Below are 27,257 nucleotides of genomic sequence, written 5' to 3'. Positions count from 1 at the left end.
CCCCAGTCTTAGTTGTTTGAGTTAGCTGTGAATTAAAGCTGCAGGTTCTACCACAGCCTTAGTAGGATGACCTTAGGCTTGATTTCCTTGGCTTTGCATGAGGAGTCTGGGCAGAATCTTGGATTTGTATGCAGAAGAATCCATTATTACAGTGAACAACATTTCTGAAGCCTCATATTAAATCACTAAAACAAATGTAAGTCTCAAGATTGGCCTTGGCCTCAGTGACTGTAAAGGATGAGTGAACTGAGCAGCAGGAGAGCTAGGGTAACCGGTCCAAACTTAGCAACCAGGTTGCATTACATCTGGTGCTTTCAGAACTGGTTGTGATTTGCATCAAAGAAGATTTAGTCTGAATATCTGGGGGAGGACATGCATCACTAGAAGGAAAGGCAAGAGCTAGGTGAGATCGTTCTGACATTCCTTTCCTGGGACAAGTTTGACACACACTTTTCTTGTAACTTTTTTTTACTAAGTAACTGATGTCTGGTTACTGTGCCATGACTTGCTGGCAGAAACAAGGTGTGAAAACTGCGTGACTGGGCACAAGAGAACTAACCTAGTATTTCCAGTCACACAGAGCTAGTTTGAAGTCTAGAGCTTCTGCCACTGTGTTGTCTTTGCCAGATGGTGTGGTTGGGAGAGAGGAAGCTGCTGTGTTCCAACAGGTGAAAAAGAAAGGAAAATGTTGTTTGTCTGTATATAATCTTACGTGGGAAAATGGAATTTAAAAAAGGAGCCTTGTGAGTGAAGATTGACTGTCCTGGGATAATTTTTAATGAAACAGGAAATCTTGTATCTCTACATCATTAATCTGATTGAACTTAGTATCTTCCATAGTGCGTAAATATGCCATTCCTTGTGTGAAATGTAGGGAAAACAATGGAAAACTTTCAAACATTTTAAGATCCATTTAATTAGGCAGGTTGTAAAACAGAAATATGTATAAGATGTCTGTCCCTGTAGTAGGGATGTGCTTACATTGTCTCTGGCTCCATACTGCAATTTCTTTGGTTTGTTTGGAAGATAAGTTTCTCATGATCAAAATCCTGAGATGTGAGGCAGGCATGCAGGCCATGTGTGGAAATGTGGTCAGGGTTTTCCATAGTTGGTTCACTGCTTCATTTACAGATAGAGAAGTGGTGAGACCTGCTGACACAAACAGAAGCTCCATATATCTCTGTATTTCCCCTCTTCAGCCATTCCAACATTCATTGCCACATCTGTATACAGATGCCCACAATATTCCCTGAAGTTTTGGCATCAGTTGGGCTAAGCCAGTCCCACAGCTGCAAAAAACTGTGTAGCAGACACTCAGTCCAGAAGGCTTTTAAACATAGCTAGTCTACTTAACCCAGCATAGAGTATACTGCAGAATATTTCTTAAAACTCTCTTAAGAATCTTTGCCACTTACAGTAAAATACCAAAAGTAATAATTATAATGAAGTAGAGGGAGATCAGGAGAGATCAAAGGTATCCCTCTAGCATCTTAAATCCTTGAAGTAATAGGTAATTTGTTAGATTTAATTCTCAGGAGTTAGCCCATGCCCCAAGCTATAAGGGTAGGTTAAAATAATACCAGTGGTTCTCTACCAGTCTGACCTACGGGTCATTCTTTTGTGAGCCCAGATGGGATGGACCAGTTTACTTCTGATCGTAGGAGCAAGTATTTGGTCAATTTCAGTACTAATGAAATAAAAGGGCAAATCGCTGCTGCAGTCCTCTGAGCATTCTCCCACGTTTCCAAGGAACAAACAAGTAACCAAACAAAAAAAGCCAAGCCAAATTATGCAGCAAGGGGGAGAAAGTCCTTCCCTGTACCTGCAGACAGACAGTTCAAGCATTAGATTAATGCATGATCAGCAAGCAGCAATCAAATCTTTCTAAAGGATAATGCCCCAGGCTAGACACAGGTTTTCCATGGACTATAGCGGAGCAGTCTTTTTCCTTGTCTTAAATACTCTTTCACAGGAATATCCTCAGATAAATATGTTTATCTTGTAATCCAGTATCACATCAATATCTCTCTGGAACAGTAAAATTAATTACTTTTTTTTTTTTATGCAGCTGATTTTCACATCCTTAGAACAGTATGTCACAGCTGCTTTTACTGAACCTTGTCTTGGGCTGTTTGCCATGCCTTCTGCTTCAGAAAGTGATTCTGTGTTTGACCATACTCTGCTGTTTTTGTCATTCACCCATTCTTTTGATTGCACTCTATGCCATCACCCTGTCTATTAACAAAAGTAAAGGCTAAATTCTTAAGCTGAGACAGAGCCCAGCACATCAGCCATGGCACTGTGCAGCTCTGTGTCTGTGCTGCCTGCTTCTTTGTGTTTAAAATGAGTGGAACTGAAGTTCAAGTGAAACTTTAAAAACTTTGCTTGGTATATACAGTGACAGCATTTGTCACTACAAATGCTTTTAAGAATGTTTACATACAATAGTTCCCAGACACAAATTATTATTGTTTAAAATCTGTCAAGGGAAAAATCTTGCCACAAGTAAATATGTAACCCTGATATTTGAAATCAGCACAGACATGTTTGGCTTACACTTGTAGTGCTATCAGCTGCTTTCTGAGAGGAAGAAGGAGGAAACATTTCTGTGGCAGGTTAATTGCAGAATAACAAGCAAATTCTATCTCTTGACACTAATTATTCTAAATAAATCCAAACTACATAGAACCTTTGTATGAGGAAGCCATTCTTTTCACAGCACAGCTTCAGTCTAAGTGGAAGTAGAATTGCAATTGGCATATTGTGATGTATTACAACAATTCAGGACTTTCATTCCACTTCATGATAAGTGGTGTTCTGCAATGCCCAGGTAGAGAAATTGTTCTGCGTGCAACAAAAGAAGTGCTCCCTTCTTCCCAGAACAGCGTTTCTGGTTTCTTAGCAGTTGATTCCTGAAAATGAAGACAGAAAAAAAGTTTTAATCTTTAAAATCCATTTTAGAACCAAGCAGATGTGTGTTGCCTGTAAGTCATATAATGTTGCATTCTACCATCAGGGTGGGCTGCTTGCTCTTCTTTTTTCTCATTGTTACCTTTCTGGTGGCTTTTCTTACTGTAAATGAAGGCCATCTTGTCATCACTACAAAAGTCTGTATATCTCAGACTTTTGCCTGTGTGTATTTAATGCTATTTTATCCTTTTTAGTTCATCTCACTTGCAGTATTTGAGTTTATAAAAGGTTTCAGAACTGAGCTGGTGGGTCCTGGGAAAAGCTGTGGCATGCTGTTGTTAAAGGCCTTACCTGAAATCAGTCGAATATTAGAGACTTTGTGTCAGTATGTGTCTGTTTAGATCCATTTGCCATTGCAAAATCATCATTTTTGCAGTCCCCTCCCCACACAGATAAAAATGATCTTGCAAGTAATTGCTAAAGAAGGAGGCAGCCAGGTTGTGTAAGGTGATGAAATGCCATGTTTGATCCAATTGATGAGTGATATTAGTGTAGAAGTGATTAAATTTAGCATTTGTACAACGTCTGTTTGCAGTAGGAAATTGCCGTTTCACATGATGTGTTTTTGTAATCCTCTACAGAGCTCTGTACGCTGGACTGTGGCAGCCACGGTGTCTGTTCAAGAGGGATATGCCAGTGTGAAGAGGGTTGGGTGGGACCAACCTGTGAAGAACGTACCTGCCACTCTCACTGTGCTGAACATGGCCAGTGCAAGGATGGGAAGTGTGAGTGCAGCCCTGGATGGGAAGGGGACCACTGCACCATTGGTAAGGGACTTTTGTACCTAGAGAAAGAAAACAGCATAAAATCTTAACCAGTTACCCAAAGGTCTGCTGTAGCCATCAGACTGGTTCAAGTCACCTTGGACAAACAGAGACTCAGAACCAGGCTGGGTATAAAAAGGTGCCCCTGCACTGATGATCACACACAGAATCACAGAGAAGTTAGGGGCAGAAGAGACCTCAAAAGATCATCTAGTCCAATGCCCCTGCCAGAGCAAGATCGCCTATACCAGAACACAAGAACCATATCCAGGCAGATATTGATTATCTTCAGAGAGGGAGACTCCACAACCCCACCCCGGGCAGCCTGCTCCTGATGCACCCTACTTGTCCCACGGAATAGCAACTCAGTGCAGCTGTTTAGAGGAAACAATACTGATAAATATTTTGTTTTCTGAAAAACCACACACAGGAAAGAAAGATGTTTTCAGTCCTAACACATGCTTGTGTTGCATTAATATGAAAACTTCAAGTCAGGAGGGAAAAAAACTATTTAAGAAATAGAAGGTGTAATGGGATGAAGCTATTATTCAGCTTAAGTAATTCTTGCATTAAATCTCTTATCTTCATCTCTGGGGATTTACATGTTTTACTTACTACTAGAGGTGGTTTTTCTATAGCTGGCTTCTAACAGCATACCTGAGAAGGTAAAACTTTCAGATCTTTTTAGAAGTCGTTAGCATACAAACACAATAATTATATTGTTAATGAAATACAACCGATTTTTGCAAAGTCTAATAGTGTTTCTCCCTAAAATGTCCCAAAGCACAATTATTCATAAACATTTGAATTGTTTATAATAGCAGGGTATCTGATTTCCAGAGGTAAACTGTTTAAGCTCTCGTGCTTGCTTCTTGACAAAAAAAATAGAATGAGTGATCTTTATCTTGATCCTTTTTAAGATAATTCATTCACTGTCTCTAGAATTTACTAAATCGGATTTGCTAAATCAAGAATTAGGTTTGTGTAGGAGAAACAACCTCATTGTATTAAGATTTGTGTAGGTTGAATCCAGAAAAGGACCAAAATATTTAAAAGGATAATTAGAGCTGCTGTTCCCATTGTAGGCACAGCCAAGCATGGCCCAAGCTGTCCTTTGCATGCTTGTCACCAAATGGAGATCACACACGCAACGTGTTGTGATCACAGGAACAGATCTGGCTGCAGTAGGAGGGAGACACTGTATATCTAAGCACAAGGTGACAAGCCATAAGCAAACGGTGTCTGTATTTTTGTTTGGGTACAGGAGTTCAATCCATCTCAGTTTTGTTCTTTTCTTTTTTAAGCTCGCTACTTAGATGCTGTTCGAGGTAAGTTTTTCATATCAGCATTGCAAAAGAATAGTGAAAAGACACAAAAGTTTGGGGAATGGAGTGTTTTGTGTTACCTGTTTTGTCTGAGGTTCTGTACTGCAGAAGTAGATAAGCAATTTGTTCACGGAGATAGAGATATATTTAGATACACACAGAGAGAAACACAGAGTTTTTAAGAGTTTTTAAGAACTAATGTGCTCAACTCACTTGCGAGGTTGTAGCAATGTAAGCATGATTTTTGTGCCCAACTGATGTGCTATGTTAGGCAAATAGGTTTTTTGCTCTCATTTACCATTCCAAAGTAATGGCAGACCTGAAAATTTGCTCAAAAACTTTGTGTTGATCCTGTCTTCCATGAGAACAAAACATGTCTTTGTTGGTTTTTTTGCCTTTTTGATCATTTGTGCTTGAAATAGGTCTCTCTTGATAGAGAAGCACACCTTTCTTTAAAAGCCGTCTATGCTAGATGTGATATAAGCTCTCTCGAAATCATTGGGTGCGAGAGTTAAATTTTATGCTGGTTTGTGCCTGGTGCTGTTTGTTTGATTTCTGTGCCTTGCCGCAGGTTTTGCTTATTCATGTCAGCACAAGTACCTTCCGTGGGTTTGACAGCAGTCCCTCAGCCCTAGTCGTTCCATGCAGAGCAGGGAGGCACACTGCCCCTTCCACAAACACTGCTAGCTGAAATATCAAACTGACCAATATTCCAGAAAGACCTGGGTGGTTAGTTTCTATTTACTATTTTATTTCTTCAGAATTAGATAATAATAAAATCATGCAGGCATTCATTTGATTACATTTATAATCTTAGAGGATAACCACACAGAGCAGCAAAATATAATCATATGTGAGAAATGAATTAACTCAGCAGGACAGCAAATTGAAGTGGAAAAATATCCCCATTACCTAGAAGAGCTCTCGCATCCTGCCCCAACTACCCAAAAGAGGTAAATAATTGGCTTTTAGAGTATATCTGGTTGTTGCCAACCTCAGGCTAATGTAGAGCAGCATTTTCCAGAATTCCAGTGTGATTAAATGATGCCACCCACCTCCAGCTCTTCTGAGCAGGAGGGTCAGATTCCCCAATCCCTTTTCTGTAGATGTGATTGATAGACTGTGCCGAAGCTAAGGACGAGGGAGATGATGTGTCTAGTGTAAATTGCCACGAAATGTGCTGCATGCTGGGCTGTAGGTCACAACCTGGCAGACCAGTCATACAGCTTCTCTTACTCTCTGGTCAGCTTCGTCGAGGTCCTTTGGGAGCATCGTCGTGCTGCCAAATATATGCAGACTGAAGCCTCTGCTTTCTTCTTCTAAAAACAAATAATGAAATTCTCTAATGGCACACAAGTGTTGATGTTTCCCATCAAGTACAGAAGGACTGTCAGCTCCTCTATGCTGGCAAAAAGAAAGGAGCCCTTTTAAAAGGGATCCCACTTATGCTGTTAAACTTGTTGCTGAGCATTATCCATTGTCCTTTGGCTCCATGTGTGATATGGTGAGGATTTGACAAATGTCTGAGCTGGCACTGAACTATGCAAGCAGATGGACATGAGTATACACATCCAAGAGCCAATTCCTCTCACTCTTATAGGCAAGAGGTCTAGCTGAGAATGTTCAAATGACTATTGGTACAGAGTTTACAAGCATAGAATCCAGAGGATGCTGCAGTCGTTCCAATTTTGATCTAGAATCAGAGCCACTAAAGGGCAAGTGTTTGTCATTCTTGAATCGGCTGTGATGTGAAGGAAGTGAAACTGTACGTTGGGAGGAAAATTCTCCCTCATTTGCCTGCTGTAGAAAGAGCTGCATTGCAACATAAATCAAATTGCCTTTTTCTCAGTCAGCTGAGGATTTATGGACAGAACAAAAAGGTCATCTCCACTCCCTGCAATGTGTTGTATGATTATGTCCACAAATGCCAGTCTGTCATTTCAACAATATTTGCCATGCATATCTTTGATAAAAATGTTGATTCTGTAGATACCCTTATTTGTGATCTACAACTCATTTTTCACTAAGTAGAGAAAGAGATAGACATGGCTGACTGTTAAATATCTTCTACGTTTGCTCGCTTTTTTCCCTGCACACAAACTGTTCCACACAAAAAAATCCGCATTCCTCTCTGAGAAATGACTTCTGGGTGGGTGGATGAAGGGGTCAGGATGGGAATTCTTCTGTATTTGGCCAAAAATATAAATGGTTTACAAAGGAGCTGTGATCATTTGAAGGCAGCAACTACATGAAAGTATGTTAGAGAATGTAACTGTAAAAGAACAAAAGAAAGCTCCTCAATAAGGCTTTTTTTTTTTACATTTTCTTTTCTAGATGGCTGCCCAGGTCTCTGTTATGGAAATGGGAGGTGCACTCTTGATCAAAATGGATGGCACTGTGTTTGTCAAGTGGGCTGGAGTGGCTCAGGATGCAACGTTGTCATGGAAATGGTGTGTGGAGATAACCTGGACAATGATGGAGGTATGAAACATAGTTCATATCTCTTTGTTTATTTGTCACATCCCTGATTGTCATTTGAATTTATACTTTTGGTCTATGTTTTCCTTTTTTATCGCAGAATGTCAATGTTTCTCTGTTTGCTCAAGGCAGTTGTTCCACTAACTTCATCTGAATCAGTGCAGTGAGAAAACACACTGTTGTGTTTGATGTTGTTCAAGGCAGAAATTATGGATGTGCTGTACCCATCATCCCAGTACTTGATTTATTTTATTCCCCCCCCCCCCCAAAAAAAAAAATCAGACAAGCAAAAATAAGAAAGAAAAAAAAAAGTAATGAGTAATTTCTTCTATGTCCTTTCCACTCTATCTCAGAAGTCTGGCATCCATTTCAGAAAAGACAGCCAGTGAATACCAAAATGAAAAAAACCTCTGTTCCTGTCAAAATGCATCCAGAGTTTAGTCTTATGTTATTAATAGATGAATACATTTGCAAGCATAAAGCATACATTTAGAGATGCTTTTTTTAACATTAATCTCTTTCTTAATGTTTCCTCTGAGACACAGCCCAGTCCTTGCAGTTATCTGAACCTTTAAGTGAGTGATTGTTGAATAAGCTGGTACAGAATGTGTGCAGAAGTAATTTTTGGAAGTACCATAAACAGAACCCTGTGCTGAAATCATCATTAGCTCTTTTCCACCAGTTGAACCAGAGGATTTGGCATTAATTGCTCTCTACCTCAGAACTCCGTAATCTTGACTCACTCTAAGGCTGCCTTAGGTTTGCTGGGAAAAAACATAGATCTTTCATTAGTTAGTCTCTGCCTCATTTCCAGGAGTTCATTCTAATACATGAGCTAGTGCATTATGTTCAGAAAAAAACATTCAAACTCTTATCTCACAGTGGGAGAAAAACTACAGCATTCCCCACTCATCATCCTTAGAGATAATTATTTTTTCTATCTATTTTAGGAATATTCATTTACTGGTCAGTCAGGAAGGACTATTGCCTTCCTTTCCTTTCCTTCCTACCATCCTTTACAGTGTGCTTGCCCCCATACTTGGAGCTGTGCAGCTTTCTCATTCAGACTGTGAATGCTTCTCCTCCAGGCAGAGTTTTGTGTTTTTTTTCCTTAGATTGTAAACTGAGATGCATTGAAATAGATGTTGTGTCACTCTTGCAGACCATCTCGGTGTCTTGTGTGAGATCTCATACCCCATTTTAGTCTCAAACCTTAGTATAATGATAGCTTTACTTTCTTCTAACTCACTAATAAGTTAAATTTGATTTTAGGCCAAGAACTGAGGTCACCGTGGGACCTCATTAGAAACATTCTGACTCAATGACAATTCTTCATTTGCAGATATATTTTGAGACCTTCTCATTTTGTATCCTGTGGGCTCTAAGACCATGCTGTCCTTTGGCAAAAGTTTTCTTATTTCTGAAACCCATTCAAAATTGCCTTATTTCTCTCTTATCCTTCCTTTTCCACTTTATTTCCAAGACATCTCAAAACCATCTCTCTGCTTACTTTCTCTGCTCTTCCTTGCTGGTGTGTATCCCTCTCACACAAGGTCCCACAGCTGGCATCACAGACCCCCACGTGCTCTCCCATCTGTCCGGTGCTCTCCCCTGCTGTCTGAGGCTCTGACTCACTGCCTGCACTCTTAAATCTGTCCACAAAAACCCTGCTTAGCCTATAATGTATGTAAAGCATTTCTGATACACTTCATGAACTGGCTCTGTATAAACTGCCCTCTGTTGTGGTTTTGGGTGCTTTATATTCTGCAATAACAGTGAGTTATTGAAAGAGTTGGCAGTTTTAACTCTAAATCTCCTTGAATTTGTCAGTTTAAGGCAGACACTTAACATCATTTCACTGCAGGTTTTAAAAGTAATTTTCTTTTTCCATTTTAATGGCATCATAACATGGACTAGGACAGCTCTGTTGACATTACAATTAGAGATAAGTGCAGAGAGAAATATTTAATTAATATGACTACTACAGATGGACTAAATGTAATTAAGTTTCCTTCTCAATCAATTTTGTATAAGAAAAGAAAATTAAATCTATATATTAAAACTACTTCTCTTTATATATATGAAGTTCATAGGACCTGATTTGGCATAGGCATAAATTAGAAAAATTCCTCTGAAGTCATTGGAGTGTTGCATCAGTATAAAATGTAAGCTGATTCCTGGTGTTTGGGGGTTTGTTGACATACTGTATGGATTGTCTTGCTCAGAGTCATGAGCAATATCTAGTGCATGCAGGCAACTTACAAGGGGTGGTAAAAGCAAGCCAGCCGTGGACTGCCTTGAAGCCCTGTCTATGCAGAGATGACCCACAGGGAGTTGTGTAGATACTTCAGTCCCAAGTTGACCATAAGCCATAGACCAAACAAGAGAGTGCTGCATCATTCAGAGAACTGAGACCTGAGCTGAGCCTTGAAATCCCTCAACAAATAAGACGTGCCGAGTCTCAATTCAAACCACTACTCAGTTGCCCGAGAAAGTAAGATACAGTGAAGCTTGAGGGGTTTAAGTGTGAGTTTCATCTGGCTGCCCTGTATATCCAGACAATCATAAGATCAGCAGAGAAGTAAAAAAAGAAAACCCTACCTATGGATGGAATAAAGAAAGATAAGGGGAAACTTCATTACACTGCGCATGATAAACATTCCAGAAAGTATAATCCACTCGGGCATATCCCTGCCCACAGTCACATAAATCAGGGGATAAAAGCCCTAAGACTCATCTTAGGAATCGGGAGTCACCACTCCAGCACTACATCTTGCTTGTATGGAGACCCTTTCCCCTTGATGACAACACCAGACAAGGTCACTTTTCTAGGATTGAAAGCCCTTACCTAATTTTCACTAATTTACTACTGTTGTATGTTCCAAATCAAGCTGCACAGGGAAGTGGTAGAATCACTATCCCTGGAGGTGTTAAAAATTGTGTAGATGTAGCAGTTAGGTACGTGGTATATTGGTCATGGTAGTGTTGGGTTGATGACTGGACTTGATCCCAGAGGTCTTTTTCAACATTAATGATTCTATGATTGTCACTAACAAAGGTCATAGTCATTACAGATGTATTTAAATCAAACATTTATATCTCAGTCCTTAAGAGATGTTTTGTGCTTCAGGTTCATTAGGAAAAAGTCACAACCAAAGATCAAAGCTGTAGTAAAGCTGAATTATTATTTCAAACCAGCTCTAATTTCAAGAGTTAAAGTGATAATTTTGTGTAGTTTCTATTTGATTCATTATACAGTACTTTCAGGGACTGGAAAACTGAGATTTTACTATATAAAACTGCATTCAAATACATGATAGAAAAGAAAAAGGTGTTAGAAAAGGAAGTATTTTCTTAGTTCCAACTGTACAGATTGAATAATGTTATTTATTTGGCATGAGGAAGTGTTAGTGTTATTGTTGGTATAGTTTTATTGTTGAAACAGCACAAAAGCTTGGACGGGGAGGAAGTCTTGAATTAATTTCCTAAGGACTAGTATATTAGTATAAAGACAAGCCACAAGCATATTCATAGGCATCCCCAGTTCTGTAGACCAAGGAAGCACCAAGTTTCCCACCAGTGCAGTTTCCCATACATTAAACACATGGGGAAATACTTTCCCAAGCAGAGAGCACTATTGCTTTTAGACTCCCATTAGTATATACTTGTACCCTGACTGCACCAGAACTGCCTTTCCCATTCCATCTCGGAACTCTCCCTTGGCTTTTTCCTACTTGCAGACTTAAGGGCATGTTTACCTGTTCAAATACCACTACAAATATCATTGAAAAGGTCTCAGTATTATAACAGATGGGCAACAACTTGGTTTGCACTTGCTCTTGTGGAGTATATCTTCAGTCTGTTAGCATTGTGATGTCCATTAAATAATGCCAAGAAGTCAAGCAGATGTCCTTTGCAGTGGGGCCTTTCCCTTGCTGTGGCTTCCCTCAGTATCACATTATTCCCCCTTTCTTATGCTTCTTCATTGTCATGAATGACATGATTTCATTTTCAGTTTATAAAATGACCATTCAGCTCATCTGAGCAGGTCATTTTCTCTTGTCTGCTGGTCCTTTAAGCTCATTTGGAAGCTTTGGTAGCTGCTGAGCTCTGTGCAGGCACTTGCTGATGTCCCAGGCAGAGGAAGCCAAGCATGCCGCTTGCAGCACTGGGACACACCAGGCACTCAACATCACCTCCCAGGTCACCTCCCTGCCTTGCCAAGCCACAATTCACCTCTTCTTCTCACACCTATTTACATTGCTGCTGCACATGCTGGTCTTTGACTTGAGCTGAAAGTTGCAGGCTATCACTCCCATTAATTTCATTGATATGCATCTCCCTTTTAATTTCGCCTGGATCTCTTTGCATCGTTTTCCTTTTGTGAATCAATTTTGACTGTTTGTTTTTGAGGAAAATACTATTTACTACAAGCTTTGAATTCTTTTCCAAATATTCCTTCAGTCACTTGAGACAGTTATTGTAGCTTTCCCCAAGCTTTCCCAAGCACAGGAAAATACATGACTCAGCATAGCCTTGGGTTGATAACCAGTGCTGCTAAAATATTGATGTATCTCTGACCCATCCATTGGCATTTTAATAACCTATCCATCACAGAGATATTGAGTCCATATATAAGTAATATGCTATTATTACACAATATAAATAATACTGATGGGAATGGTTTTCATTGTTGCTGAGCAGTGAGGGCTCCTTGGGGATACTCACAGTTTCTAAAAATCATACCTTGATATATTTGCATTCTCCTGTGCATGGAAGGCCAAGCACCACTGGATAACACATTCTGCAGCCTTTCCACAGGAACACTGGTGAGTTCCCAATGTCTTTTTACAAATGCCAGTGTTCCCAGTTAACAGCCTCATGGTATGTATTAAGAGCTAATATCTGAGAAGCAGTTTGGATTAATGTTTACAAGTTGGCATTAGAATCTCATGATGGCTACTGCTGCTTATTCTCTTCTGAAGTTCCTCTTTGATTCAGTTTGCTTAGATTACCTGGCAACCCTAATTGGACTTAACTGAGCCTCTGGTGGAACAAGTCGGCACAGGCACTGTGTAATTCTTATTTGAAATCTGTAAATGGAAGCAAGCAAGTGCAAGCTGAAGAATCCTGTGGATATTTTTTCCACAAACAATAGTATGGATCATGGAGTGCACTGAATAGCTCAAATCCTAGAAGTGTTGAGAGTCATGGTGCTGAGTTTTTTAGGTTGTACTGTGGGGGACTGTGTCCCATGAGAATCTGGAAAGAAGAAAGAATCTGGACCAAATGTTTGAGGGTAAGAAACTGTGAAATGAGATAGGAACCACCTGCGCTAGCTTAACGAGTAACTATAGTAGATGAGATAGGGCTGTGTTAGCTTAACAAGTATCACTAGCCAGTAAGAGTCTGAAGAAAAGCTTGTTGGAACCAATCCCATTCAGCCACATCATCAGCCAATCACATGCAGCCACACTAAGAGAAGAGATACAAATACGAGTTGCTTGAAGGGAGTCTTTGGTCTCTTGGTCTGGGTCCCTCTCTATATACTCTGCTTGCATTTTATCCTCATTGCTTGGGTTGACCTCTGAACCCTACAGTGATGTTGTATTGGCAAAGGAGTGCAGAGAATGAGATCTGTTTACTGAAAGGAGGAACTTAAAGCCCATTTTTCACTTCCTTTGAAGACATTCTGGACATAGGTCAGATCAGTACAGTGGGAGCAGAAGAACACTCCCCCACACACCTCTGGGCTGCTTTTCAGCACTGAGCACAAAGGTTATTGCTAGTACTTACACTAAGTATAGTGTATTGCTTAGAGATGGGTTTCATTTTCACGTGACTGAGCAAGTATATTTATTAGCATAAGTGTTTGAAATAGATGATCTTTAAGGTCTCTTCCAACCCAAGCCGTTCTAGGATTCTCTGATTGGTGAGTATGCAAGGATACAGGTATAAGCATGTGCACCATTTCTAATATTCTGGGTTTGGCATTAACAGTAAAACTTCAAAGCTATCATAGTTAACATTAGTAGAGTCCTCTCTGGATGTGAAAAAAAGCCTGAAGAGTTAAGGACTCTGCTCTTTTAATGAATTTTAAAGTAGAATAGCAATTTTAAGGATTATTGCTAGTTATTTACATTTTGCTTGCCAGAACCTAATGATAGTGAATGTTTTATTAAATTAACTAACCTAGTAACATGGGAGGTAGAGTCTGATTGACTTTGTCGTTTTCATAGCCAGTTAATAAAGCGTCTCAGTGGTTTAATAGAAAAGAAGCTACTGTGACAGTTATTGCACACTGTGCGGGTGAGCTAGGGAAGCGACTGCTGCTGAAATTAGAACTGCTTTGTTCTTTGCTTCCCTTACCAGTGACCCCACCCAGTGCCTCTTTAATGTCCTTAGATGTTCTGCTACCTAGACAATTTGTACTGATTGTGAACACAAATCCATTGTCAGCTACATGAGTTATTGTGTTATTCCCATATTTGCAGTCCTGAATTGCAAGTAATACAAGGGTAGATGAAAAGCCTAGAAAAGCCAGCATTTGAAAAGTAGATGGCATTGAGCTGTTCACATTGTGCCCAAAAATACGTGACTTGTTCCATGTTCTTGCTGTTAGCTTATAGCTGACAGAATGCTTTTTTTCGTCTCCAGATGTTATTTTATTGAGGATTTAATATAGATATTATGCAGCATATAGAAAGCTTGTGTACAAATCATATGAAATACAATCACTGTAGAGCATTTGCCCAAACATGGTAAGTAAAGATATATTGCTGGCAAGTACCAGTAAAGAGGTGGGTCCATAGCTCCAGTGCAAATCTGGCTGACTGCTGAAGGTGATCATCCATGTAGAGGAGAGATTGCTGCATAATGTGGACATTAGAGAATGTGCTGTACCATGCACAAACTGAGCCTTCCATCACTGCAGCAGAAACACAGCTGAGGAGGTAATTCCATCACACTCGTGGTATTGTTTCCATCATATTAAGTAAAAAAAAAAATATATATATATATATATAAAATATAGGCAAGAAAATATATTTTGCTTGATGGAAAACATTGTATGATTCCATTGACACAAACTCCTGACACTATAAATATTAATATCATTTCTTATAGAAGGCTTCTTGAAAGGATCCCTTCCCTGGCAAGGAAATGGGAAAATCTTGTCCTTACTCTGTGAGCTACAGCATTGCAGAGAGGAGTAGTGTGACTGAAACCAGATCAACCTGCTTTGGCTTCTGTGCCTTTTCTTTGAGGTCATTTAAATAATGTAAGAGTGCTATGAAGTGCTCTTTATCCTCAAGTTGATCTTTGTGAATTCTATTTTAGCAGTAATATTAAAGGTATTCTAATTGTCTAATTCACGTTTCAGAAACAAAAATCTTAGTTCATCACAATCTCTTGTGTACAAAGCAAGGTACCTGGAAGATGTGAAACCATAATCTCAAACTCATCAAGATGTGAATCACTTTATTATATAACATATAGTGCACCATGAAGGTGCCTGGCTGCATTTTAGAGATTATACATTAGCATTTTAAATGCTAATAACAAAATCATTTACACCTCTGGAATACATTTCAGCCTGTGATGCACTTTGGGGTAACTGACAGTAAAATGTCAGTGTACAGGTTTCTCTGCTGCATGAATTACAGTTCTTGCTGTTTGTAGTAGTTTGTTCATACTTCTGACTGTTGTCTCCTGAGATTTATAAGAAATCTTGTTTCTTTCTTAACACAGTGAGTTTTTTAGTAGCTAGTTCCTAATATGAAAACTTAACTAAATAATGTGACCATTGCTTGAGAGTTGACTAGCATATTTGTGGCATTTTCAAGTTAAAGAGTTTGATATTATACTTTATAAAATGTGGGTTTTCTGTGTTATTCTCCTGGATTAAAAATCTCATTTCAAAAGTCTTCCTCACATGCACTTACTAATATGATTTGCATTATCATAACCTGTCTCCATATGTAACTTGTGATGCTGTACCAGTCTGATTTACCTGGTTTGTTTTAAGGGGTATCATGCTGAATTACAGTAGGTTTTTTTGGGGGGTTATGTTTGGTGCTCAGTATGAGAGAAAGAGAATAAACCATGAATGCTAATCTGCATGTAAATGCATGGTGCTATTTGGACAAATACCATTCTCACCATGGTTTATTCAGATATGCTTCTGGGATTTTACGTCCCTACTCACAGGAAACCCACTGTTCTGTAGCCCTGAGAGCCTGGAGAGGCAAATGAAACCAAGTGAAAGTAATTCAAACCAAAATAACTCCATTAGCAGAACCTGGAAGACTTTATCAGAGAGTCACTTTGCTGACAAGTAAGCTGCAAAGAAAAGATGAAAATTGAGTCTGACTGGAAGATGGAAACCTGCTTTCCCTTTATTTGGTTTCTTTTAGTGTCCAACATGAATGCACGGAATTTTGTTGCTAGGCATGTAAGCTGTTGACTGAAGCAGAGAAGAATAAGGACTCTGTTGGAGAAAGCAAAGTATTTAATTGTTGTTTTTATAGCTATTTCTTGTCTAAGCAAATCTTCACATTCTAATAATTCTGTGGCTTTTCACTTTTATTTCTTACATAAATTAATCAGGTCAGCTTAGTTCCCACATCTAATGGCTTGTTGACAAGGAAAAAATTAATCAGAATAGCTACTGTGGAATAAATTACTCCAGAATAGCTTCCCCATGGACACTGTTAGTCTGAAATGAGTGTGCCTTTTAGTGATTAGTGCTTATTCTGTCAGACCAATGTTTGTTAAGTTTCCCAGGTCAGTTTGTAGGAATTAGTACCTTCCAGAAGGTACCTTGACTCCTTGAACAAGATTTGTCACTGCCATACACCATCTCAGTAGCAGAGACCAGCCCTGAGTGGCTACATCTAACCACATTAGAGCTCTCTGCAGGGATATTCACCCATACAAAGCAAAAGTAAGAGATTTCAGTTTTGATGCAAGGAGGAACTTCTTCACTGTGAGAGTCACAGAGCACTGGAACAGGCTCCCAAGAGAGGGTGTGGAGTCTCCTTCTGTGGAGACACTCAAGACCAATCTGGATGCATTCCCGTGGGACCTGATCCTGCTGTGGCAGGGGGGCTGGACTCAATGATCTCCTGAGGTCCCTTCCAACCCCTAACGTCCTGTGATCATGTGGTATCATCTCTTCAAGTCTAGCAGGCTTGGAGAATCTAGTACTAATGTTATGCTTTTCAGCTCACTTGCTAAGTATATAAATTCTGTGGAGTTTCATTCCTTGGACAAGAAAGAGGAAACAGTAGGAAAGGGTATTTTTTTCCTTCCAGTTCCAAGACTGCTGCTCAGGTTTCAACCCAAAAAACTCTTGTGCTTTTTCATAAGAACACAATGGAAAAAAACCCCTGGTTTACATCATGAGCTCCTCCATCCTAGCAGATTTCAATAGCTTTCTAGGTTTTCCTGAATCCCAAGTGACTGGTACACTCAATGAACTCAACAGTGCCCTATGAACAACTTCTCCCACCTCTGGCAAAGACCTGTTGTCCTCACAACTCCAGGAACATGGGAAGAACTTAAAGCATGAACTGACCTGTAGCTGTGCCATCTTTGGTGGATCCAAGAGTCTCAGATTATTATTGCTAGCTATCTGCAATTGCCCTTGGCTCATTATCACAAAAACTAGCCTGCACTGATTTCCCAGCTGCAGTAGGATAGATTTGTTAATATTTTTTGCTTATTCGAGCAATTACCTTGCGCAAGGTTGGGCAAGGATTTTCGGATTTCAGGAAAACCAATTTCATTACACTTGTTTGTTCTGTAGAAGGGCTTTTGCTCTCTTTTCAAAGTGAATATTTTATGCTGTTATTTACTGCACATTCACACAGTGCAGTATGCTCTGCTGAGAAAAGAGCAGTTGGCTGAGGGCTGGTCTCGCACCCGTTAAAGTCAATGACAAAACTATAGCAGCTTCCCTGATAACACAGTTTGCCCTGAGGAGGTAGAGTTTGATAGGCACCAAAGTGTTGGTATGAACAGAGCATGAAAAGTCAAAATATGAAGTTAAAATAGCCAAATGTATGTTGGTCCTGTAACATTCTGATTTTAACACCAGGGAAATGCATACAGTGGTATGAGTACTCCACATTTATTCAGACTGACCTTGTTAACAGTACAAAGAGATGTCTTTGTTGAAGGATATGATGCAGTAATCTTGCTTTATATGCATTAGTGTGCTTGTCAATCTAAGCAAGTTGGCAACTGCTAAGCCATAAATTGGATGTTTAAGAAGGCAGTTGGACATTTTACTGTACATTATGAAATGTGTTTCTGGTCAAGTATGTAATTTCGGTAATTTGGACATGTAAGCTGCTGATAGAATCAATTATGTGCCAACAGCCCAATTTCTGCTTTTATTTAGGTACTTAATTTGGATGCACTTCAGTGCTTCAGTTTTCATCATAAGCTTTGAATATTTGAGTAAATAAATTTCTCTCACAAATCTTTTTGCAAGTTTGTCCATGAGGAAAAGCAGTTTTGGTTTGGTTTGGTTTTTTGATGGGAGGAATCAATTATTTACTCTATTTTTCATACTTAAAAATGGAGGGAGGAGGAATAGGTTTATTTTCACTTTCAAGTTTGCTTTCCTGGTGCAAACATCCATGAAGATGACTGTATCTGTCAGGTCACTGGGATAGATCCTGCATCAAGATGTGTATTTGTCACCAACTACAAAAGGAGTACAGTCATGATTCTGCCCTTTTTCAGAGTATTCTAGTATTGCAATGAGTAAGAGAAAAGTAAACATCCTAAAGCACTAATAAAACTATTTCAGGGCTTAAAATAGCTTATTTGAATGACTGTGTCAAGGATCTTGGTTTACTGCTGTAGAGAAAATGCTTAGGAGAATGAGGTAGCATTTCAGAGGTCATTACTGCATACTGTTTTGCAAACGCATGTTCTTTACAGATGTGAACAGCCAGTAGTGACATTGGGGAACTCTTGGAGATGCAGTGGGGATCATGCACCTGCTGGACTAACAAATACTGTGTAATGGTTTTTCAGTTCTGCCTGTTTTGCAGTGAAAACAGTCCTGCTCTTCCCTATTTACTTAGTTTGTATGTTCTGTTTTCTCATTATCATGAAGAGCTTTCACAAGGTGATACTTGTTAATGACTAGAGAGAAACACCCTTCCTGGGCTAGGCATGTATGTTAATGCTTTATTGAATTTGAATGTGCCATAATCAGCATGCCTTCCAATTGATTAAATACCTCCTGTGTTCTCCAGTAGTGAACACAGTGCTTTGTTCTCAGAATCGCTCAATTTCCTGAACTTTCCCTCCTATGTTTCAGATGGCTTGACAGACTGCGTAGACCCTGACTGCTGTCAGCAAAGCAATTGTTATGCCAGTCCTCTCTGCCAGGGTTCACCTGATCCCCTTGACCTTATTCAACACAGCCAACCTCCATTCTCTCAACATCCTCCAAGGCTCTTTTATGATCGAATTAGATTCCTTATTGGGAAGGAAAGCACTCACGTCATCCCAGGAGATATATCCTTTGAAAGCAGGTGAGTTTTCTTTGAAACAAACAACTTCTCTAAGTATTGAGAACTGCCATTTAACCAGGAGAAAACCTGGATAGCTGAGAATTCTTCACCAGGGATCAAAAAATACCCAAAAGGATGGCAAACTTTTAAGTCCCAACAGCTGACAAATTTGTTTATCAGATTCTTGTTGCTACCTATGAAGTTCATTAAAGTGTCACCCCAACAAGTTGCTACTGTTGTTAAGACAGCTTTGTTGTGGAAGGTAAAGTATCTCATACTTGTGAAGTGGCGGAAATTTCAGCACTTTATGCTGCAGGTAGATGTAATGACAGGAAGCAGAAGGAGGAGTTAGATTCATGTGCATTGTATTCAGTCACCTTTCTGCCCTGTAGAACTCGATTGGTATTCACAGTGTAATAAATTTAACACATGTCACTCTACATATAATCCAGCTATCTAATTAACAAACTTGTTTGTTTTACTACATGTTGATAGACCAGTGTGGAATTTTGTGCTGCAGGTTATTCTCAAGCTGTCATGCCAACAGTGATCTCGGAGTGTTTGGCTTGCCCTTTAACAGGAAAACACTGTGCAATGGGAGAGGGGCATTTACTTGCTCAGAAAATGTGGTAGCACATATTTTCTTGAACATTTGAAATATAGGGGCACATAAGTTTTTATGCTGTAGTTCGCTTGGGAACCTATAACTTACATACTGACAAAGAGATCCACAAATCATCCCCATCACCTAACTGTTACCCTGTCAACTAGGTCTCTGCATTAGATAAACCATGTTCCAGTAATAAGGACATAAGAATGTTTCTATTTTCACAGTACAGTGCATAGCACTTAGCTTACAACCTGAACTTCGTTCCATAGATGCACACTAATTCAGTGCACTTTTGCTTTGTAGCTTATTAATTTTTAATAAAGTAAATATGTAAACAGAGTCTTTATTGATCTGAAATACCTAAACATTTAATCACTATTAATAATTTAACAGGATGTCATAAATATGTAGAAGTATGGGGCATGAAAGTGAATTTGATGGAAAGCCCCTGCATGCCTGTGGTGGGTTTCAGTGTCTTGCTGATGCACAGTGCCACTGCTCTTGGTGCAGGGGCCTTGACTGTCTGTATGCTCAGCTGAGCATGCTGCAATTTAAACCAAAAGTCATTAGTCACCAGTGAAAGATTTTCCTCATCAACATGCCTCACAGGGAGGTGTTTTCATAGAGGAGGTGAGCACTCAAGTTGCCTGTACAGTGTTCTGTGACACTGCAAATGTTAGCAGCCAGATTGCATATAATCCCATCAACGTGCTTTTATAGATATAAGGAACTGATCTTTTAAAGCTATCATTGATGGGATTTAACTTGGATTTAAAAGCTTTTTCTGAGTATTTCATTTCTTTGCCCTGATATCTGCCTTGGCTTTGAAGAGCAAAGAGCAGCGAAGGCCCACATGTGAGCAGCAGCCCACCTTTGCCATTGTTTGATACTTTATACCACTAAGGAATAAGACTTGTACTTGCATCAGTACCTTGTTCACACCCCAGATAGCATTTCCTCCCACTGTGGAGAAATTGCTAGTTGGTTTGGTGGGAAGATCATTGGAATTCAGATGAGGCTGTCCATATCTTGGGAATCGGGGCAGTGCCTGGAGACCTGCGCTGCGCCATGTCTCCTGGGTTTTGTCAACAATAATCTGCAATGTACTGGGCACCCCGAGGAGTTCATCAGTCTACACTTTACTTGATCCTCAAGTCTTCCAGGCTGTTGAAAAATTGCTCATCCATAAGTCAAATATTATTAAAAACTGCCAGAATTTTCCTCAAGGATGAGAGATAAGCAGAGTCTCAGAAGGAGGCAATAGCTTAGCTGTGCTGCCTCTGTTCAGAAATCTTCCTCTGACATTGTCAATCTGATTGTCATCTAGTGTCTGTTCTTCTGAGAATTAAGATTGCTGAAAAAAATTCAGAAAGACAAGTGTTAGTACAGTTAAAAAAAAAAAAAAATCAGGAATCTGTGATCCTGCCTATCTGGTACAGACCAAAGAATGCTTGGGGATTTTTAATCTCCTTTTGGCTATTGCTGAAAAGGTTGCATCCAGGCAGATGATACTAACTCAAGGCTGCCTGCAATGCCACTTATTTTGTAGCATTGGTGGTTCAACTAGGCATTTTTAAAGGATTGGATGAAATGGTGACATTCATTTCAGAGTACTGGCATCAATTCCCCCTGGTGCTCGAATTTCGAAAATCCCTGTCTGTCTTGTTTTGCTACTTTGTTGTTTGTTGGCTTCTCTGAAGCCATTAGGAGGATTACAGAAGAAATGCCTATCCAATGTTTTCAATCCTCTGATTCAGATGACATTGTGTTTTACTCTACCACAGGACAGTGGAATTCCAGTGTGGGTGATGTTTGCATGAATCTCGGTTTAGGTGAAGCCAAAGTGATTTGAAATAGATTTGGGCTAGCTATCCAAAAATGGTGAAGATGCTCTCTGTCCTTCCATCTGAAAGTGTTTGGTCTCTGCCATATCCTGGCATTTTAAACATTGTGTGAAATGTTAAAATTAGTTGTTCTGACAACTGCTGGAACATCTATCCTTTTGCATTTGCACATTAGATTTTAGCTTAGATTTAATTTTTAAACATTTGCCTACTACTGCATAGTGTTGAACCACAGCTGAATACTGCACCAAAATGTATGCTAAAAAGCTACATGTTTCCAAAGCCTATTTTTCTTTCTACTATGTCAAAGCTATGTCATTTTTGCAGGGTTTTTACAAACTCACAACTTAGAGTGTGACATGCTGAAAGGCAGATTAGACACATTCTGAACAAATGGAAATGTACTTGCTTACATCAGGAATGGTTTTGACCTACTGCATGTACCAGGCTATAGCAGATTATAATGTTTTTATCAGCTTCTGTTCTCAAGAAGGTTTTTAGCTTGTTTCATTGCTGAGTTTTTTTTCAATGCATGCTGCTGGCAAGTTATTTGACTCCCTGTAAATTGTCTACTAAAAGGGTCCAATGTATGGTACTGAATTAATTACCCTTCAAAGGCTGCTTACAGCAACATTGTCAGCAGGAAGAAATGAATGTACCTTACTAGCCTTTAGCTTAATTTCTCTGATTGAAGATTTTAATCAGAAATGTAATACAGTAAATGACATCTTCTGGTAATGTGACACTTGCGAATTCACAAGTTGCTTGACAGAGCTCCTCATCTGAGCCTTATGCCTCAGCCTGAGGTGCTCAGAGAATATTGGAAACTTGACACACAAAACAAAAGCAAAGAAGTAACAGATAAGTAGCAGTAGAGCCAGGGAAAGTAGCAGAATAATAAAATGCTTTACAAGTGAAAGAATGCATCTAGAATCTTAAACTTCTATTTATATTTTAAATTAGAGATGTCAGACAAACTGCCTGATGGCAGAGAGCTGAGGCCCACAGGGCTGAGATCCTCAGTTACACATGGAATGACCCATGAAGCACTGACAGAAAAATTCAACTCCTTTTAGGCCACCTGCAACCCGTGGGAATCTCTGCTTTCTCTCGAAAAGCCAACTGCTCCCTCTGGAGTTACAGATTTAGTACAGCTTGCCAGGGGACAAGAAACATTTTTTAATGCATTTGAAAACACTAAGGCAGCTTATCAGGGACATGTTCTTCCCAGTTCTTCCAAATGAGAAAAGACATTTTTGCACTTACTTTCAAGTTAAAAACAACTTGGACAGCCTTAGTCCAAGATCATGCAATTGTAGCAAGTAGGTTGCTGTTGGACAGGTAATGTGAGGAGTTATCCCCCATGAGAAAGAAAAGCAGGCCAGTCACAAGCCTGTAGAATAAATCTTAGAGGCTGAGAGGAGGAGAGATGCAGTACATTGAGGAGGCACAATGGTCTTTAGAGGTTTCTCTGTTAGAATTAAGAAAAGCCATGAGTGGTAGCAAGGTCCACAGCTCATCTGGAAAGAGGGTGAATGTTGAAGCAAGGAAGCGTGAAGTGTCAGTTGAGTATGAAGTGATACCACTGCAGGGAACATGCCCTAAAAGCTCTGGTAAGGAAAGGAAGCAGCAAAGCTGCAGGGAAGCTGCACGCCAACATGCCTTCAGGCATGGCAGTCCACTTTATGAGCCGTCAGGGCATTGGGGAAGGAGGAGAACCTGCTGCACTCTGCAGGGTTGTTTGTTAACTCCCCAAGCACTTATGCTGGTCATGAAGTAACTGAAAAATGTTTCCATAACTGCAGTAAATGCAAAAATAAAAACTGATTCTGATCAAATGCTTAGTCAGAGATATAGTAGGTGCTGGTAATTCAAAGAAGAGGCCAGAGAGTGAGACTCTTCAGCTTAGGGTAGATAATAAAAAGACAGTAAATAATGAGGACAAATGTGGCAACACAGAGGCAGGCTTAGAACATTTAAAATCTAAAAGATTGCAAAGACAGTTCAATGCTGATAGATGTAGAATAATGAGGTTTATGTGTCTTTATCATATACCGTAAATGTGTGTGGCTTGTAAAATATGACGAATAAAAAGGGAACAAGAAAGTTGAAAGATAAGTCTCTTAATATTATTTATGAATAATGAGAAGTAAAGTGAATGAGTAGGGGGAAGAAAGACTATGTATGAAATAATGAAGACTTTGATGAGTTGTTATCGCACAAATCTGTGTGCTTGATAAAATATGAGGAGAGAGTGGAGTCAAAAGACAGGTCTGTGTGGAATGAACAAACAGGAGTATGAGGATGATGTACTGAATAATAATGACTCCGAGGTGTCTCTCTCTCTCACTTCAGCGTGTGTTGTAAATATATGGAGTGTACTAATAAAGGCCTTAGAAAAGGAAAGGCAGGTTTGTTGATGTTAGAAATATGAGAAAACAATAGAAGCTGGTATTTTATGCTCTAACAAATCAAAGAATAATTGAACCTGACAGTTCTGTTGAGTGAATCTTGTGAGTCTGTTGAGACACACAAGAGTTTGATTGCTTTCAGTGGAGCAGCAGATTTTGCCTGCAAATAGGGCCACAACCAATTTAGTTAATGTGGAAAATGAAAAAGTGGTAAATCAGAATTGTGTTTTACATATGGAATTAATGCAGCTCTCCCACATTGGGATTTATCAGCATCCATGCTGAAGATCAGCATCTTTCTATGTCCTGGGAGCATGGAATTCCTATGAACAAATGTGGTGAATGATGTGCTCACAAAGGGCTTAATATTCACCAGTTGCATTTTCTCAGATCATAGTCAGCCAGGCTTGATGATATCATAGTGATAAATTAGTGTTCTGTTGAACAGCTTTGGAGAATGGGATCTTATGAAACAAGTCAGAATTTTCAGAAATTTATGATCTCCCGTTTGTACTTATGATTTCATTGGATCATGAGCAATTAATCTCTCAAGGGTTGTTTTTTAAATTCATATATAGTCTTCTAAATAATGTTGATCTGAGGAGCAAATAAGTTTTCCTTTTAGATTGTGTATTCACTGTGCAAAGGTTGGATGTGTCTGTTGAGGTACGCCATGAACTTTCAAACTGAGAGGAAAACAGAACAATGTCTAAATTTATGCTTATTTTTTATATTGAGTAATTAATGCTGGTTACCATTGTAAGAATTCTGTTGATTTGGATACTAAATGTCTTTAAATGTTATCCAAAGATTTCTGTATTTGGTGTTAACTTTGCTCTGAGAAAGCACAGTTCCAGGCATTATGTGCATCCCAAAACTTGGATCCATTCACCTGCTGGAGGTACGCTACTGTAGTGTATCTCACAGCATGGGGCAACATGCTGCAAGGTATTTCAGTGGAATGTAGCTCTGCAAGACCTTAGAAAATCCTGCTATTTTACATCTTAGTGAAGCTATTTTACATCTTATTCCTCATTCTTGATGAGACTTTACGTTTGTTCAGTCTTCAAATACATAAAAGGCTAAAGCTAAGAAAAAGAGAGTAATTTCTCCACCATTTCTGTGTCTAGGGTGAAGGTACTGGTCTTAAAGGGCAGCAGTGGAGATTCCCATTAGACGGAAGGAAAACTTGGCTTGGGTAAAAAGGACTTGTACAGAAGCAGTGAAATGGGTTACTTGGTGAGGTTATAGAGTTAGACAAGCGTCTGTCTGGAGTAATGTAGGTATAGTTGATCTTACCTGAGGCAAAGGAATGGACAAGATAAAGTCTTGTATTTCCTTTCAGCTCTCATTTTCTATGATTCTGTGATCCTGTTAGCCTCTGATTAGACTCACTTAGTAATGAGTTCACTTTCCTGTCCATTGACTTTGATGTGTTCTGCTGTGCTGCCATATTCCAACCTCTTTACTGCAATGGGAGGATATTTATTCTGCAAAGTGGATACAAGTCCAACATAGCCCAGAGGGAATTTAAAAGGGCATACCATGCAATGGGGGATTGAAAAAAAAAAAAAAGTATGTTACATTTGATTAGGTGCTTCCTGGATTTACCTGTATAACTTTCTGAAGTTTGGTGAAGACCATGTGTCTCCCTGCTGCCTTATTGCATCAGTTCAGCTTTTTTTCTAATAGACAGCGATGCTTTCTTCCTGGCAGCAAAGAATGAGGTTTCATTCTCCCCTTTCACAAATCATCAATGCCTAGAGATTCAGCAAGCTAAGTCACGCTATCAGTGAAATCTTTGCAGTGCTGTTCAGTGGCAGGACAAATGGTATGCTGAAATATAGCCAGAAATGGAAATATATTCTTGATACACCAGCAATTCACGGGGGAGTCTGTGTGTCATCTTGCTGAGATAATGGTTTTTCAAATCAGTCCTTTGGACTTTGTTTGAATTTCCATTCAGAATCAGCAGTCACAGTGATATCAGAGTAGTACTCTCTGTCTGGCACAGAAGTATGGCACAGTTTCTGAAATCCACACCCTTCTCACCCTCCTGATGTGTCCAACATTGCTTTTTAACCTTTTTTAACAGACGGGCATGTGTCATCCGAGGCCAGGTGGTAGCAATAGATGGGACACCTCTGGTTGGAGTGAACGTCAGTTTTCTGCACCACAATGAGTATGGATACACCATCAGTCGACAAGACGGAAGGTTTGACTTTCATATTTGGTCCTTCACTGGTTTTGATTTTTATAGTTAGGGCCATCTACCACCAAAAATTTTCATAAACATCACTGCTCAAAAGTGTGGATTGAGGATGGCATCTGGGCTTCTGCTCTGGAAGCACATTTAAGTAGAGCTCGCTGGAGTAAAAGGACCAAAGAAGAAATAAAAATTTTTAAAAGCTGAATGGCAACAAGATTTCAGTGGCATTCAAACACCTGGAGTCAAGATGTGACAGGACTGCTGTTAACAGTACCTTCTTGATATTTGAATATTTTCACTAGTCAGGTATTCTAGAGAATTCTCTTTCCTTTTTTTCTCATATTAAGTATGAATCTTCCAAGTCATTTACTAAGGCATGATGTTAACTCAGAATCACAGAATCATCAGGGTTGGAAGGGATCTCAAGGATCATCTAGTTCCAACCCCCCTTCACTTTCCACTGGATCAGCTGGTCCTTTAGCTGATCACCTGAGCCATGTAAGTAAGGGTGAGGACACACTCTTTACAGTGCCCACATGGTTACATTGGCATTCCACAACCAGTCCTGAGCAATCCTGGCTTCCTGTCCTTCCCCAGTCATGTAGAGCTGAGTTCAGTTCTCAGAGGTGAAGTTCCTATATAATGCATATTGCATTCCAGGGTTGCCGGTCCATTTGCAACAGGGTCATGATTTCCTACTGAACTTGAATTAAGCTGCTAAGGACAGTTCAAAACTTCATTTGCCTTGGCTGCGTTGTCAACTACAAGAAATCAGAAGCTATCTTCCAAAAGGAAAGAGTGTAATTTGTCACTGTTTCCACAATTATTTTTTTGTTTTGTTTGGCTTTGTCAATTTATCAAAATAAAGAGCATGCATATTTATTTTACCTTAGCTTATTGACTTTCAAATGGCACTACTGAAAGTTAGTAATTATCATTTCCTCTTTACGCTAGCCTGGATAAAGTTGTTGCATTAAAATATGCTACCTGTACTTCACTGTGAATGTAATCGGTGTCATTTGGGAAATGTGATGAGATGTGCGTAATTAAGTGTGACTTCTTATCACAGTTTGTTACCATCAAAAGCCCCCATAATAGATGCATTCAATAAT

General features: G+C 39.5%; 1 protein-coding gene across 1 annotated transcript in view; it reads left to right on the top strand.

Moving 5' to 3' along the window:
• TENM1 (teneurin transmembrane protein 1) overlaps nucleotides 1–27,257 on the top strand; it is a 329,411-nt gene that overhangs the window by 222,461 nt on the left and 79,693 nt on the right. The window contains exons 12-16 of the mRNA XM_054169769.1: nucleotides 3,552–3,737; nucleotides 5,039–5,062; nucleotides 7,394–7,540; nucleotides 18,876–19,092; nucleotides 26,032–26,151. Of these exons, the coding sequence (XP_054025744.1) occupies nucleotides 3,552–3,737; nucleotides 5,039–5,062; nucleotides 7,394–7,540; nucleotides 18,876–19,092; nucleotides 26,032–26,151 (694 nt within the window). The remainder of the gene's footprint in view (nucleotides 1–3,551; nucleotides 3,738–5,038; nucleotides 5,063–7,393; nucleotides 7,541–18,875; nucleotides 19,093–26,031; nucleotides 26,152–27,257) is intronic.

This window comes from Dryobates pubescens, chromosome 18 (assembly GCF_014839835.1).
Source record: "Dryobates pubescens isolate bDryPub1 chromosome 18, bDryPub1.pri, whole genome shotgun sequence".
Lineage (NCBI taxonomy): Eukaryota > Metazoa > Chordata > Aves > Piciformes > Picidae > Dryobates > Dryobates pubescens.
This window is presented reverse-complemented; position numbering and strand designations above follow the sequence as displayed.